Source organism: Elaeis guineensis, chromosome 9 (genome assembly GCF_000442705.2).
Source record: "Elaeis guineensis isolate ETL-2024a chromosome 9, EG11, whole genome shotgun sequence".
Lineage (NCBI taxonomy): Eukaryota > Viridiplantae > Streptophyta > Magnoliopsida > Arecales > Arecaceae > Elaeis > Elaeis guineensis.
This window is the reverse complement of record NC_026001.2, coordinates 89929253-89946973: the sequence shown is the minus strand read 5'-3', so window position 1 is coordinate 89946973 and position 17721 is coordinate 89929253. Positions and strand designations below refer to the sequence as shown.

General features: G+C 41.9%; 1 protein-coding gene across 2 annotated transcripts in view; it reads left to right on the top strand.

The window, feature by feature from the left end:
• The window catches only part of LOC105042129 (uncharacterized), a 45018-nt gene that overhangs the window by 15669 nt on the left and 11628 nt on the right, over window positions 1-17721 (top strand). For both annotated transcript variants that reach the window (XM_010919230.3, XM_073243371.1), the window contains exon 10: window positions 3198-3356. In XM_010919230.3, coding sequence (XP_010917532.1) covers window positions 3198-3356 — 159 coding nt within the window. The remainder of the gene's footprint in view (window positions 1-3197; window positions 3357-17721) is intronic.

Sequence of the window (17721 nt, the reverse complement as noted above, 5' to 3'; positions counted from 1 at the left end):
CAGAGGGTCACCATGCATAACCTAGGCTCAACCCAAACAGATATATTCTGTTAACTTTGAACTGATCTGTTTGCAAATTGGCTTAATGTAGTTTTAATCTATATGATGTAGTGGGTAATATCAGATAAGGTAGAAGGCTAATTTGGTAGCATATGTATAGTGCTAAAATGATTAGTCATGCGATGCAAATGACATGACTCTAGAGTCTCAACCTGCTCGAGTGTATAGCTGGCAAGGTAGAAAGTGCTGGCTGGTGACATCTGGCACATGTTATTCTGGGCCAGTACTGGCATCAAGCATATATCAGCACACTGCTTGTTAATTTTTTTTGGCATTTTTATTGAAAAGGGTTTCAAGTCCTTTTTTGTAGTTTTCTTATTTCAATACGGTGTTGCCTGTTCGCGGCATCACTGCTGGCACTGGCACTTAAATCTTTGTTATCTGCTAAAATGTTATTTGATGATCCATACTTGAAAAGGCCTAGCATTGATGTGCTCAATCCTATATTGACTCGATTAAGATAAACCAAACCTACATACTACTTAATTTGGTACAAGGTGAAACCAGAAACTAGCATAAAATGATTTAACGCCAAAAAAGATGCGACCATAATGCAAAACAAAATATTGTAATGAAACTAAAAATATATTATGAAGCTTTGTACCAAAAAATAATTATAAAGCTAAAAAAGAAAAAGAAGTGCTCAAAAGCATTATATACTATAATTGTCATAAACAGATTATCAAAGATAACGATTCAGCCTGCACTCGTTTTAAAAAGGAAGAGACACCTACCCTTAAATTTCTGAAGAAGAAGTCTGTAATATTGGCATATGGAGCACTATAAAAAGCCAATGATCTTGAAAGACCTTTGTTGCAAAAGTATGGATGATGCTGATACTGATATTGTAAGGTGCAATTATGGAATAAGAAATTTTGTCATCACAGGAAGAAAGAAGAAACAAAGATTTTATTGAAAAATATGGATCGATGATCTTATGTCGCAAGAACAAGAAAGAGAAGCAAAAGTGAACTGATTTCTTTTTTCCTCTTAAATGCATCTAAGAGAAGATAATGAAAAAAAATCAGTATGTTTTCTGCTTTTTCTGTTTCTAACTGAAGATTAGAAGCAATTTTCTTGACATTGTCTTTCTGTATGGCATAAGCATGTTGCTTTACCTTCCGCTTTGAAAAGCTATTGGTAAATGGCTTATTTCTATGAAAGTAGTAATTGTGGTGCAGTAGATTAGTGACTTAATGATATGGGGTTTTGGTGAGACCATGGTTTAAAATACTGGTACTAGACCTAATGGTAATTTTGAACTCAAATTAAACAATATCGGTATGGCATTGGTGTGGTTAAGGGACAAGAAGGTCAGCATCAGCAAGAATAAAAAAGAATTGGCATGTACTATCTCTTGACGTGTCCTGATTTTTTGTCTGTCACTCTGTTGGCACCTGGTCCAACCAATATAGTGATTATCAGGGGTCGCTGAACTAACCCGTATTGGGCAGTTTGACCCATGCCGAACCGTATCGATGCTGACCTAGGATGGTTCAGCCATTTGGGTCAGTTCAGCCATTCAATTATAAATCCCCAGCTCTTTTGATAGTTCGCATCTTCGCTCCTCTCTCACCCCCTTTTTGAGAGCTGGTCACCAGTATCAATCGACCTTCCACTGCTTGCTCACCCCTCTCGTCCCAGCCATCATGGTATGCCTCTCTCTCTCTCTCGCGCGAGCTGCTAGGTTGGGGTTAGGGTTTTGTTGTCCAATCTCGGATTTGGTCCTCTCTGACCACTACAAGATGGGATGAGCACCTCCTCTAGATCTGGCTCTCTCCTGTCTTAGGTGAGCCCCCCCCCCCCCCCCCCTTCTTCCCCTCTCTTTCTCCCTTCTTGTCCTGACACTTCAAAATGCTCACCTTCTCTCCAAGAAAGAAACCTCGCCTCCCCTTTCCCTCGCTCCCTTCAACCTCCCTCATAGAGAGCTAGGCTAGGGTAATGGCTTCTTATTCTTTGTTCCCAAATCATTCTACCATCTTTTTCCATCCTAACTCCATCATTTGATGACCTGATCTCCGATTGAAGAGCACCAGCAACTCCAACCTCTTCTTGAGCAAGCCTGGGGACTTTCCCCATGCCTTCAGGTGTCTCTCCGGCCACCATGGATCCATGCCTTTAGATGGGCCCCCTCTTTTTCCCCCTTCCCCTTCCCCTCCCCCTCCCCCTCCCTCTTCCTCTCCCCCTCCCTCTTCTTCTTCCTCTCTGGTCCTCTCCCTCTCCCTCATGATTTGAGTACACTGTGGTTGGTACAATACGGACTGATACCATGCTGTACTGGTTGTGGCATGCTTGTTGGTATCAGCTCTTCCAACCTTGGTCGCCACATAGTTGTTTGGTCATATTTTGTTGTCCCACACATGCTACCAATACTGGCAAGCTATCAGAATGGTACAGTACCAGATTTACCATCCTTTTTTATTGGCGTTGTAGAACCATTGGTGAGACATGGCAAGACTTTCATTAAATGATTAGCATTTATGGTTATAACCTTTTTCCAATCATGCAATTATACTTGAATCCACCTGTCTAGAGTACAAGTTAACATTTCTGACCTGAAACTGATCCTTTCTAAAATTTGCTTGACCCAACCTGTCATGCCACTAACTATAAATTTGAGAGATGGACATGGCAACCGCCATATACTCAGACGATAATTGCATGGTTTTGAGAGACAAGATGCATTTGTCTTGCAAAGAGAGACAAGATACATTTTATGATGTTAAATGTAGTTTGTGTTTCTGTGAAGTCTCAGGTGTCTATGGAGAAAGTTATTCAAACATTTTAACTTTGCAGTTTATCAGTGAAAAAGGAAAATCTACCACAAGAAAGGGGGGAAATCTCTACCTATTTTCTTTACTGTTTTCCTATGAATATAACTAACTCAGCATAAATTGCAGATAGCTGTTTTTGTTTTTGTGGAATGAATTTATCATGTATTTTTTTAAAAGCTTTCTACAATGTATAATGTTAGGTGATTAATGAAACCAGAATTAATGATTATTTATTTATATCTTGAGTGGAATTTGTTTTCTTGTTTACTTCTCAATGATTTTTTTCCTTTAGTTCCTTGGAACTTGAAGTCACCAATTGATCTATTAGAAAAAATTATTGATGACGTTTAACTTATGATGCAGATAATGAAGAAATCTGTTAAACTGCCCATGCTAGTTCATTATTTAGTGAAGGAATGTGGTTTACTTCCCTGGTTATCAACTGTTTTGTTGTTCTATTGCGAGGGACTAGGTGGAGATCACAAAGAATCTTCTTTAAGAGCTGTGGAGTTGGTTTTAGAGGTAAATTTACTTTCATGTGGACAATCTTTTTAAATGAAACTAAATCGACAAACAATTTTTTAAGGAATTTTGGATTGCATTTCTTTATTGCACCTTCATTTTGGCACATGCTTGAATTGTTCCAGTTCCTTGCATAGTCATTTATTAAATTGATAGTTGTAAAGTAGAATCGTAGAAAACTATATCATGAGTAGTTTCATGGATGTTAGTCTTAAGTTTTGTGATGGATCATCTTACACTAAGGGTCAAAAGCAAGGAATGCTGTACTACCCTGAATTGCTCGGTTTGGGGTGTACCAAGTTGTATTAGGGGCAGAATGGCATAGTTCCACCCTTTTTCGAGAAATTGGTGAGGGAGGGTAAGAGGGAAAAGAAAAGAGGGGAAGAGAGAGAGGGAGAGAGAGAGAGAGGCTTTTGAGCTCCCATCTCCTTTGGCGCATGAGAACTTCTCTCCCTCTCTTTATCTCTTGCTCCCTTCCTCCATGTCCCTCTCCCTCCATCTCTATTTTCCTCTCTTCTCTCTTTCCTCTTCCCTTGCCGGCTCCGTCGTGTTGGTACGGACTTGGAAGGGAACAGCATGGTACCAAACCATACTGTACTATCGGGTAATTGGTATAGGTCCCGATACCAGTACAACAAATCTTGTTCAAAAGTGTATGAGTAAAGAATGAACACTATATGTTGCTGAACCTCAACATGCATTGTCAGGAGAAGACATGGAATATTGTTACTGACATAATAATACTATACAAAGCTTCATAGATGCTAAAGTAACAACTCAAATAGATTTTAGTTTTTCTTTTGGAGAGGCCCTAAATTAGTCTAATAATTAAGTCTGGGCATAGCCCATAGCTACAAGCCAAGCTTTGCTTTGTACCTCTCAATAGAACCATCATGTTTATATTTAGTTGTGTACATGTAATGACATCCAATTGTTCATTGCTCTTTAGGAAAAGATATTGATACCATGCTCTATTTTTGTGCATTGCTTCCATCCTCATCTATCATCGCTTCTTTCAAGTTAGGATGCTAGGGAACTTCTTGAAAATTCTTAGTTGCAGATATGGGAGAGATTGCAGGAGCAAGACTTTCAAATGGGATAGAATCAAATAGACAAATTTATAGCAGGGATGAGAGGTGTTGCGGCCAATCCCCCGTCGCTTGTCGCCGGTGAAGAGTGCTTGCAAGATAAAGTCCTCACAGATTGGAGTTGTGTCCGGCGGGGACCCTTCGATGCTTAAATCAGAGAGGGGGTTGGTGAACAGCAGATAAAGAGTGTTTAGGGCGGTAGAGTCTTAGCCCAGAATTGCCTTACCCGTGCTGTTTGTTTACCTCCCTTTTATAGATGATTTTGATGTAACTGTTGAGTACGTGGTCCCACTTTTTATGGCGCTAAATTATCGGACCATAATCGTGGAGTTAGTGGGCTGTTTTTTTCTATTAATGGCTATGATACGTAGTCGATAATTGTTCATAACGGTTAGGGTATGTTGAGCAGATAGGCCGCCTATATGTCGGTAATACTGATAAGTCGGTAGTAGATCCGAATGAGCATCGACTGGTAACTCTGATGTGTCGATGGTCTTCGATCGAGAGTTAACCAAATTATTAGTTGATGGTTGATAGTAGCCGACTGTCGGTCGGTTCACCGATCATGAGTCGGCGTAATGTGTTCATGCGGTCAATGTAGAGTCAGAGTCGGAGGTTGGTTGACTTGTCCCAACAGTTGCCCTCCATTCTCAAGTCCAAAGTGATCCAACGTTTACATTATCACGTGGTCTGTCACGTTAGACGAAGAAAGTTGTCACGTGTTGCCTCGAGCCCCGACTTGGCTGCTAGTCTTTTTCGAGTACGAGAGTTCTCCGACTGTTTTGTCATTTTGGTAGCTGCAAAATCATTATTGGACTGTCATTTTGACAGGATAATTCGGTATCGGACGTCATTTCAGGAAGATAATTCGACGTTGGACGATACTATTCTGACTAGTAGATCTTGGCCACGTGTTCGAACATCATTGGGTTGGAGCTATTCACGTGGATGACGGTGATATAGCACGATCAGGAGCAGGTGCGTCGAACTGTCCGACCAATGGTTGGTTCGGATGTTGCCACGTGTCATTATTTGATGAGATTTCGATTTGACCAATTTCATTTGGACCGTTGATGGATCCTATATATAGGATCGCTTTTAGCCAAACTTTTACTTTGCATTTTGTCACCATCTTCTGCTGTGGAAGCTTTGCCGGAAGGTCGCCCCAGTACTAGAGCTCCAGGGTTTTCTCTCAGCCCCTTCTTAGCTTCAGATCAAATTTTCTTGTCCTTCTTCTTGGGTCCGTCTCCTTTTTGGTTTTCTCTAGTTTTCCTTCTTTATGGCTAGGGCTTTTTTTTCTCGAGATAGTCGATCGGAAAATTCGACTGACGAATCTCTATCGGGTCCGAAAGTGGAAGCTTCTTCCCTATCCGGACCTGATGTTGAATGGTTTCGGGAGCAGTATTAGCTCTTCGCTTCTGGCTTCGATGGTCGGGTAAACTCCCCTCCTTCGGGCCAGATTGCCTTCTATGTCGAAGACATTTGGGCCGGTCTTCGGTTTTCGATTCCGGAGTTTATTGGGATTCTGAAATCTTCTCGATTACTACGGCCTTTGCCCTGCTCAATTGGCGCCGAATTCTGTTCGGTTGATAATTAGTTTTGCTTTGTTGTGTCGGCTCATACCGACTGAGCCTCGTCCTTCTCTTTTTTATATTTTTTTTGTTCTTCGACCTCATCCTAAGGTCAAGGGTTGGTGGTTTTTCAATCCGAGAAAAAGTCTTTTTTTCATCACCGATCTTCCATCGTCCATTCATGGATGGAAGAACTAATTCTTTTTTGTTTCTTCTTCTCTTCCCTGGGGCTCTCTTCATGCTGGGATGATCCTAGGATCGGCCCCAACGAGAATAGTTGGGTGGAGGTCGACGATCGGAAAGATTTTCATCGACTAAAGGACATGGCAGTTCCGCGGCAGAGGGAGTTGATGACCGAACAAGCTCTCTACGATGCCGGTCTTAGTTCGGTCACCTCTTGAGGTATAGCATAGTTGATCACTTTCATTTTTTTTGTTTGTTTTTAAACTATATTGACTTTCTTGTTCTGATTGCAGCTATGCAGCCGAAGGCACGAGTATCGGCTGTCGATATTTGTCAGCATACTGCCAAGAAGAAGGCAGCATCCGAAGCTGGACCCTCCCGACCGTCGAAGAGGGGTCGGGCAGCTGCTTCATCTGTGCCGGTGAGGGAATCCGACGTACAGTCGGCGTCGGTTCCTGAGCCGGGCCGACAACGCTCCCTGAGGTGCCGTCCGTTGAAGCTGAGGCGGCAGAAGAAGACGGAGCTGCAGCAGTACCATTGGCAGCTCCACCAGTGGAAGTTCGGACCATGGTGGAAGTCGCGGTCAAGCTTGAACAATCAACGACTGCGTCGGTTGTTCTTCCAACGGAACCTTCTCGGGCGCAATCGAGCTTTGATTTTCCCACATTCTCAAGCGCGGGGCTGCCGACAGGAGATCGGGGGAAGGTGTCGGTGACTTCGGTAGATGATGGATCATCGGCAGGTCACTCAGTTTTTTTTGATATTAGAGTTTCTGAGGGTGAGTCGGCCTTGGCCAATCTGGTACTGGCCAAGCGGCTCATCCAAGCTGCTATTCTCCCGATTGATCGGGAGAACAGGAAGAATCGTACCGTAGCCGAAATATTTTCTTTCTTTTACCCGACGATACTCGGGGTAAGTTCTTCAACTTTTTTTTTTTGATCTGATCTGACTTATCTTCTGCTTTCAGTGGGCACACGATATGCATGACTTAGAGGTTGGCTATCGGAAGGTTGCAGAGTTCCGTCGGACCTGGATGGACAAGGTGGCGACCGCCAATGCTGAGAAGATGGCTACCCTTGAACAATTCCAGACGACGACCGAGCGGGAGGCGAAGCTTCAGGAGGAAGTCTCCCGTTTGACCCTCGATCTTCAATCTTCCAGAGCTGAACTTGAGTCGGCTCGTCAGAACATCTTCTCTTGAATTGCAGATCAAGAGCAAGAAGCACTCCATCCACCGACTTTGACGAGAAAGGGATGGCTGCATCGACGAATTCGAAGCCGAACGTGGAAGACATTGAGCCACCCTGGAAAGGTTGGCACTGGTCGATGATGAGTCGGCTTTCGCAAGAGTTGACGCAGAGTTGGCGAGAGCGGAAGCAGAGTCGGCAAGGGAAGCCTTGAACCAAGCCATAAAGAGCTTCAAGAACTCTGAAGAGTTTAAAGAAATCCTTGAAGGCGGGTTTGCTTTTTGTTACGTCGGGTACGAAGACGGTCGAGATACGGTCGGAAAGTTGTATCTGAATTTGAACTTGAGCAGCATCATCCCTCCTGTCCCGGAAGATGGAGCTGCCGAAGAAGCTGCACCGACTGAAGACGTTACACCGAACGTACCAGAAGATGTTCCAGTCGTCAATGCTGCATCGGAGCAAGGAGATAGAGACGACGCTGGTGATCGATGTAATATTTTCATTTTTTTTGTAATCAGAAATTTTTGTAATCGGATTTCGATCTAATTTTGTAATCTTCTTTTTAATGAATGAAAGAAAATTTTTTTAAGTATAGATTTTCTTTCCTTGTGTCTCTACAATGTCGTAGAATTATTATTTAACTATCGAATATCGATTGGTAAGCCGAACGTACTTATAGAATTCATTTGTTAGTCGAATATTAATAGACATACTTTACCTTTTAGGTATTTGGATAAATGGTGATAAGCCGAATATCCTTCGATCGATCATAGTCAGGTCAGTACGTCTGATTATTTGATAATCGGTGGTAAATCGAATATCCTTTGATCGATCGTAGTCAAGTCGGTATAATTTTAATTTGATTTTTGTCGTATTGGCATAGCATTCCGCTTAGTTAAGACTAAGTCGGCATGATAGTCATTCGACTAGGGTCGGCCTTTACAGTGGAAAGTCGAGATATGGTCGGTATTTTGGCTTTTACAGTGAAAGCTGAAATATAGCCGATATGTCGATTTTTACAGTGGAAAATCGAAATATAGTCGGTAGAAATTGACCATCCATTTATCGGTCTAAAATTATTTTGTAGTTGGCCGAAGCTTTTGTGATTGTGAAATTCAATATTTTATTCTGAATACTGTACATATAAACAGCTTTATTGATAATACATCTTTAGGTTTGTCAGCATTCCACGTTCGAGGAATAGCTGCTCCCTCAAGGGTTTCCAGTCGATATGCGTCCGGTCTAAGTGTTTCGGTTATTCTGTAAGATCCTTCCCAATTCGAAAATAACTTTTTCTAATCTAGAGATTTTGAAACTTCAGCTTTTCTTAGGATCAGATCTCCTGGACGGAACACTTTCGACTTAACTTTTGCATTATAATATCGGGCTACTCTTTGTCGATATGCTGTCATCCGAATTTGAGCTTGCTGATGGTAATCTGATCTCAAGTGGGATCATCACTTCTGTTCCATAAGTCAGATTGAATGGTAATTCTCCTGTTGGTATGCGAGGAGTCGTTCGGTATGTCCATAAGATCGGATATAATTCTTTCATCCAGAGGTCTTTAGCTTCATTCAGTCTGATTTTAAGTCCATGAAGAATTGTTCGGTTTGTTACCTCTACCTCTCTGTTGGATTATGGATGGCCGACTGATGTGAGTTTGTGCGTAATATGAAATTTCGCACAGAACTCTTTGAAGTTTGATTATCGAATTGCCGATCATTGTCAGTAATAATGGTGTGTGATAGATTGAATCTGTATATAATTGATTTTTGAATGAAGTCTTTCATCTTACTTTCAGTGATTGGTGCCAGAGGTTCAGCTTCCACCCACTTGGTAAAGTAATCGATGGCGATCATTATGAACTTTCTCTGACCAGATGTCGGGGGGAAGGACCAAGTATGTCAATTCTCCATTGTGCGAAGGACTATGGTGCAACAATTGATGTCAACTGACTGGTTGGTATTGTATATTTGCGTATTTCTGACATGGTTCACACTTTCAGACAAGTTCAGCTGCATCTTTCTTCATGGTGGACCAATAATATCCTTGTCGTAAGACCTTGTAAGCTAAAGATTTGTCCTCCAAGTGATTTTTACAAATCCTTTCATAAACTTCTCTGAGTGCATAGTCAACATCTGTCGGTCCCAAACATTTCAGCAAGAGAAGAGAGAACGACCTCTTGTATAATTGACCATTCATCAAAATGTATTGTGAGGTCGTCCATCTGAGTCGTTTGGCTTTTGAGGGATCCGTAGGGAGAGTTCCATCAGTCAAGTACTGGACAATCGGATCTATCCAGTTTGGTTCATCAGTGATTTGTAACACTTCTTCGACTTTATCAATACTCGATCGTTCAAGATATTCGACGAATGTCCGACCCAACGAGTTGAAAGAAGTGGTTGCGAGTCGCGAAAGTGCGTCGGCTCGAGCATTTTCTGCTCTTGGGATGTGAAAGATCTCAAAATATTTTAGGATAGACGCAAGATCTTTCACTTTCTGAAGATACTTCATCATAATAGGATCTCGGGCTTCAAATTCGTCCTTGATCTGTCCAACAATCAATTGTGAGTCGGTGAAGACCTTTAGACTATTGATATCAAGCTCCTTAGCAATTTTTAAGCCGACCAAGAGTGCTTCATATTCGGCTTGATTATTCGAAGCTTTAAAGTTGAATCGAAGAGCATATTCAGTAAAAATCCCTTTCAAATTGATGAGGATGAGATCGGCTCTGCTATCCTGCGCATTAGATGCTCCATCAATATATAGCACCCATGCCGACGTTAAGTCGGGTTCGGGAGTCGTGGCCTGTTTTATTTTGTTGTTAGCTTCATCCTCAGGATTATTATCAGATATTGTACACTCGACGACGAAGTCGGCCAAAATTTGCACCTTCATTGATGGACGTGATATTGTATATCAAATTTATCAAGCTTTATTGTCCACTTTGCCATTCGACCCGACGTATCAGGTCGGTGCAAGATTGCCTTCAACGACTGATCTGTCAAGACGACAATATGGTGTGCTTGGAAGTATGGATGAAGTCGCTGTGATGATATGATCAGTGTAGATCTTCTCCGCTCTTGAATATCTCACTTCAGCATTGTGAAGCACCTTGCTAGTGTAGTAGATTGATCGTTGAATTTGGTTTTCATTTTCTTGGACAAGCACCGAACTAACTGCTTCCGTCTATGTCGCCAAGTAGAGATACAAAGCTTCTCCGACTTTTGGTTTTGTAAGCAGTGGTGGAGATGTTAAATATCTTTTTAGGTTTTCGAAAGATTGTCGACACTCGTCCAATCATGTGAAGTCATTTGATTGTCTCAAGGTTTTGAAGAAAGACAAGCATCTTTCTCCCAATCTTGATATGAATCGGTTGAGTGCGACGATCCTTTCGTTGAGCTGCTGTATCTCTTTCTTGAAGCTTGGATGTTTCATGTTGATGATAGTCTTTATTTTCTCGAGATTGATCTCGATTTCTCGTTGGGACATAAGAAATTCGAGAAACTTCTCAGAAGTTACTCCGAATGCACGTTTAGTCGGATTCAACTTCATCTGGTGTCGTTGAAGTGTGCTGAAGGCTTCTTCCAGATCCCGAACATGATCAATAGTTCGAGAGCTTTTCACCAGCATGTCGTCCACATAAATCTCCATATTTCGCCTTATCTGTGCCTTGAAGATTTTGTTGACTAGCCGTTGGTAAGTGACTCCGGCATTTTTTAAACCAAAAGGCATTATTTTATAGCAGTAGATGCTTTTGTCGGTTACGAAGGCTGTGTGCTCTTCATCTTCGGGTGCTATCCGAATTTGATTTAGCCTGCAAAGGCATCCATGAAGCTTAAGAGTCGGTGCTCCGAAGTCGTATCAACTAATTGATCAATCTTCGGCAAAGAAAAACTGTCGTTCGGACAAGCTTCGTTTAGATTTGTCTAGTCGATGCAGATTCTTCATTTTCCATTGGTCTTTCTCACCATCACTACATTGACGAGCCAATCGGGATAGGTAGCTTCTCTGATGAAGCCAGTTGCAAAGAGCTTGTCGACCTCTTCGTCGATGATTTTCTGCCTTTCAGGAGCAAAAGGTCTTTTCTTTTGTCTCATCGGTTTAACCTTTGGGTCAATATTTAGTCGATGGGTTATTACTTTCGGAGGAATGTCTGGCATATCAGTAGCCGATCAAGCAAAAATATTGGCATTTGCTCTGAGTAGATTTATTAGTTATGCTGCTTCGGATCAGACAACTGCAATCCAATTTGGACCGTCTTCTCTGGATCTTTTTTTAATGAGATGAAAATCAGTTGTTCGGCTGGTTCATCCCTTTCTTCATTCTCTCTTTAGTCCAATTTATCAACGGATAAAGTCTTCGGATTGATTATTTTGTGTAGAAACTAGGAAGCAGCATCGGACAAGTTGTTGATTTCCACGTATCTCCGACTTCGTTTCTTGTCGGGAATCAGACTAGTAGATGATAAGTGGAGACTATTGCTCTCAGAGCATTTAGACCAGGTCGTTTGAGTATGGCATTATAAGTCGAGGAAACTCGGATAACCGTGAATATCACGAGAACAGTACTCTGTTGTAGTTCAGTTCTTGCGGTTAATGGGAGAGTGATTTCTCCTTCCACAGTGACTGCATCTCTTGCGAAACCGACCAATGACGTCGAGACTCTTCTAAGTCGATCAGTCGGTAGTTGCATTCGAGAGAAAGTCGAGTAAAACAAAACATCCGTCGAGCTTTCATTATCCACTAAAATTTTTTTTACATCATAATTTATTGTCGTTGCTGAAACAATGGCAGCATCATCATGGGGAGTTTGTATTCTCCGAACATCATCTTTCAAAAAAGTTATTACATTGTCGAGTCATCGTTTTTTCGCCGACTCTTCTTCGGAAGTTGCCCCCCAGTTTTTCTGTTGTCCGGAGATCATGTTGATTACTCCCGTCGTTGGTTGATTGTTGAGTCTCTTCAGCTTGCGACTGAGATTGCTGGTCGGTGGGAGGTTGGGTCGGACGATCACGTCAGAATTTTTTGAGGTAGCCTCATCTAATCAGGGCTTCTATCTCGTCCCTGAACTGGATACACTGTTCGGTATCGTGATCGTGATCATGATGGAACTGACAGTACTTCCTATCTCGGTTCCTCGATGGTGCTTTCATTGGTGGGGGGTGTCGTAAGTACTCTTCTTCGATCTCCATCAGGATCTGCGTACGGAGAGCAGAGAGAGGAGTGTAGGAGTCATACTTGCCATAGTTGTTCGGCTTCGGACTCCATCGTCGAGGTGAAGCTCATTTGTTGACAGTTGGCCTACTTGATTCGGTCGAAGCTTCACTTTTCTTTTGTTTCTTTTTTTGATCTTTTTCATCTGTTTGGCGTCGGTCAGAAGCAGCTTCATCCGCGTGAATGTACTTGTACGCGTACCCCAGAAGTTCAGCATAGGTTCGAGGGAGAGTTTTGTCTAGAGAGTAGGTGAATCTCGATCTCCTTAGATCTTTCTTCATGGTCGATATAGCCATATCTTCGTTGAGATTTCTGACCTCAAGTGTGGCCGTATTGAAGTGAGCCACAAAGTCTCTCAATGTCTCTGTCTCATCTTGCTTGATTGAAAAGAGACTATCGGATGTCCGTGACGGCATTCGGTTAGTGTTGAAGTGGACCACAAAAGAATGTTCAAGCTGCTTGAAAGAGTTAATGCTCTTCGATTGAAGTCCGAAATATCAGGCTCGAGCAGCTTTCTGAAGAGTCATCGGGAAGTCAATGCATAAGAGGGCGTTAGTTGTCCTCTGGATCATCATGAGAGCCTTATAGCTCTCCAGATGGTCGATCGGATCAGTATAGCCGTCGTATGACTCCATCTGCGATATCTTGAATCGAGAGGGAATTGGTTCATCCAAGATGCGTCGAGAGAGAAGTTGGGCAGTGTGGAAGTCGTAGTCATTGGATGACTTCCGACTTTCCACCTGAAGTCGGACAAGTTGACGATCAATTTTTCTGAACTTACGTTCGTAGTCATCGAACCACTGTTGTTGGGAAACTCTAGGGGTGGAACCCCCTGAAGAGCTCGAAGAAGGTGAAGCAAAAGGCGTCTGCAGTCGTTTTCCCTTCCTGATACTGCGTAGATGGGAAGAAAAGGGAGAACGCCGTGAATGGTGGGTGGCACGGTGAGTGTGTCGAGAATGCGGTTGTCCGTCTCGGTGGGAGTGTTGAGACAGTCGCTCCGGAGATGAGGAGGGTGAGCGCTGTGGAAGACAGTGGCTGTGCCTGGATGGCACTGATTGAGCCACCAGTTGCTTCACTGATGGCTGCTGCTGGGTTTGCTGCTGCTGGAGGCTTTGAACTGCCTCCGTCAAAATCTTCATTTGTTGTATAAGTACAGCAATCTGTGCGTTTGTGGTGACCACAGGACGCGAAGAACTGGGCTCTGCCACTGGAGGTGGAGGAACATCTTTCCGACGGGAAGACTGCCTCGCTGATTCAGTCGAATGTTGAGCTCTGGTTCTTGACATGGTTAACTGTAATTCTCTTCCTGGCGTGCCAATCTGTTGCGGCTAATCTCCTGTCGTCTGTCGCCGATGAAGAGCATCTGCAAGACAAAGTCTTCATAGATCGGAGTTGTGTTCGGTGGGGATCCTTCGATGTTTAAGTCAGAGAGGAGGTTGGTGAACAGCAGATAAAGAGTGTTTAGAGTGGCAGAATCTTAGCTCAGAATTGTCTTACCCATGCTATTCGTTTACCTCCCTTTTATAGATGATTTTGATGTAATCGTCGAATACGTGGTCCTATTTTTTATGGCGCTAAATTATCGGGCCATAATCGTAGAACTAGTGGGCTGTTTATTTCCATTAATGGTCGTGACACGTAGTCGATAACCGTTCATAACGGTTAAGGTATGTTGAGCAGATAGACTGACTATATGTCGGTAATACTGATAAGTCGGTAGTAGACCCGAATGAGCATTGGCTGGTAACTCTGATATGCCGATGGTTTTCGGTCGGGAGTTAACCAAATTGTTAGTTGATGGTTGATAGTAGCCGATTGTCAGTTGGTTTACCGATCGTGAGTCGGCGTAATGTGTTCATGCGGTCGATGTAGAGTTGGAGTCGGAAGTCGGTTGACTTGTCCCAACAAGAGGTACCAGTTATTTTTGGTTTTCAAAGAGCAATGGGTGGATCAATATCATGGGCAAGAGTAGATCTAAAATTGGTACCTATACCTCGGCCTCCAACTTAGGTTGGTCCATTGATCGAAAATTGTCTTTGGATGTCATATTCTTCTTCCTCTTGGTTTAAACAATGATACAAGGGGACTCCTTGACTTGAGGTATGCTAGATAGCTCATCTACAGGTAAAGGAAGTATAGGATGAGAAACTGTAGCTTCGTTATGATTTCATGAATATCTCCCATAGTGTGACTTTCTGAGAATAATAAGAAATATCTTCATAGATGATAACAATTAAAGAATGTAGATGCTGCCATTTGTGAGAGATAGGTTCATGACACTTGTACCCTTTTTGTGAACGTGAATATCCTAGAAAAATGCACTTGAAGAGTCTAGGGTGTAACTTTTCCTTGTATGAACTAATATTATGCATGAAACAAACACAATCAAAGACATGGAGCACTACCGGAAAGCTTAGTTCTTGAGGGAAGAACACTTGAATGGGACTATTATTACCTAACGAAGATGAAAGTGCCCTATTAATTAAATAACATGTAGTTAACATTGCATTACTCAAATAAGATTTTTGAATGTTTGGTTTTTCTTTTAGCAACTCTATTATGTTGAGATGTGCAAACACAAGATGTCTGCAAAGGAATTTCGTGGTCCTGAGGGTAAGATAAAAACTCATCTGTCATGTATTCTTCTTCATTATTGGTTCTTAAAATTTTATTGTTGATGTTGGACTAATTTAGATTTTCTTTATGAAATGTTTTAAACATAGAGAACATTGTCGTCTTTGTTTTTAGGAGGTAGCCATGTCATTTGCGAGTAATTATCAATAAAATAACCAATAACTAAATCCATCCAAAAATGAAGTATTAGAAGTCCAAACATCATTATGCACAAGAGTAAAAGAATTTTGATTATGCTTTAGTTCATGGAGGAGAGGGTTTATCCTTGGCATAACAGTAAGGTTGCTCTATTATGACTTGGCGGTCATAAGTTCAAAACACAGAACTAGACTCTTCACAGGTGGGGGTAAGGTTGCGTACATCTTACCCTCCATGGGCCCCACAATGGTGGGAGCCTTGTGTATTGGAGCCCTATTTTTATTAGCACATGGGGGAAATATAGCTTAACGGTGCTTAGTAAACTCACAAGACTTGTACAAGGTTCCTTATGGATTAATGTTCGTCGAACTGGTACCGGGTATTATACTGGTTAATGATCCGTATGGTATTGGTATGTACCATGCTGACCCAACCTATACTAGAATTAAGGGAGGGAGAGGGAGAGGGAGAGAGAGAGGGGGAGGGAGGTGGGAAAAGAGAGAGAGGAGAGAGGCAAGTGAAAAAGAGAGAATGGAGAGAGTGGAGAGGGTAAGAGAGAGACTGAGAGATGGATGCATATCGGGTCATCATTCTGATCATCGGTGGTGGAGGTGGTGATGAAACTCTAGTTGAGGCAAGAGAGAGCAGAGGGCTTCCTCAAATGGAGAGGGAGAGAGAGAGAAGCAAGAGAGGAGAGAGAGAGGGATGCATACTGGGTCGTCATTGTCATTGTTGGTGGTGGTGATGAAACTCTAGTCAAGATGAGTGTGGATTTTGAAAGCCCGAACCAAAAGCAAATTGATAAATCGTTCCGTCCCGATAACCAACTGGTTTAGTTTGATAAGCCCCAAATCTGGTGGTTCAGGACCATTCACGCACTTTGGTATGGGCCATTACAAATACTGTGATGCAAAGTAGGAAATGATAAATGTCCTGAATGACAATGCCACCTAAATAAAGACTCTTCATAGCTCAATAGGGTTAAAAGGTGAACTGCCATTAGGATCGAAAATATATAAGCCTTCCTCACGTGATCAACTGATCATTGTCTTTGTATGGAGATCTTGAATTTCAATTTAGGATAAAATAAAACAGCACAATTCAAAGACTTTGTGAATTCTCATAGATAACAAGTTGCACAGAAACTTAGGGACATATAAACTGATAATAGGACCTAAACTTGTCCAAAAATAGGAGATAAGGTATCACTAGCAAAGGTAACATGTTACAAAGTTAAGAGAAGAAAATAATTAAGAGCACCAGTCATATGTCCCTGAATCAATAGCAGGGTGAACAATGAGATGCATGATGAGCAAATGTATAATTAATTAACAATGTCTTCAGATGAAAACTTCTACAAATGAAACTGATTATATTTCTTAGAAAGAGACCATGTCACCTGAGAGAGAGAGCATCGATGAATCATAATTGGAAGATACATGCTTAGAATAGTAGAAGAAGATGCTTGATTTACCTGGCCTTCCAATCACATCCCAGTAGCATTTTGCACTGACTAGCGCGCCACTTGGTACAATCCACTGTGATATCACTATGCCTCCTAGATGACCACCACACCCATCTCAATCTCTTCCACCATGTTCTTGACCTGTATCTCAACCCAGTAGAGATGCAGATTTTTCAATTATGTGCTGAGTAGCAGATGAGATATATACTACTGAAGACTAGTGTAGATGCAGTTCTAAGAAGGAAGCTCGCTGTTAGTCACGAACTTACCCTTCAGATGCTCACAATGAGAACTAAACCTAGATAGAAATTTAGCAACTCCAAACTTCTGCTATCTTTGATTTTCAATATCATTTGTGAGAGGTGGATACACATTTAACTCATTGTCCTATCAATTGATTATGGTATTTACTTAATGACAAAGTTCCAATATTGCTGGAACGGGATGGCACGAATGGTACTGTTCTGCAGGTTTTCAGCACCAGTACACAGCCAGCCCCATACCATGTCACTACTTGGTAGTTGGTACTATATTGTTTTGGCAAAAGACTTGTACAAGGCTGGGAGCCTGGTACTGATATTTGAAACCTTGCTTAGCGATTTGTTTCCCTGCTTAGCGATTTGTTTTCCTGCTTAGCTTGTCATATTTCTTTTGCTGAGTCACAAAACATTTGATTGTTACTAATACTAGGGTTCACATTGTTCCATAGCAAGGGTATAACTTGTCAATTTTCTTTATATCATTTCTTGATTCTATCATTGCTTGATGGACGATTTTCAATGAGATTATCATGTTACCTTTTTGTTTTCAAGAAAGCTTCTAAGAATTCGGCCCTTTGTGAATAGTTCTTTAGTCTCAGATAGCTTGATTGATGTAATGGTAA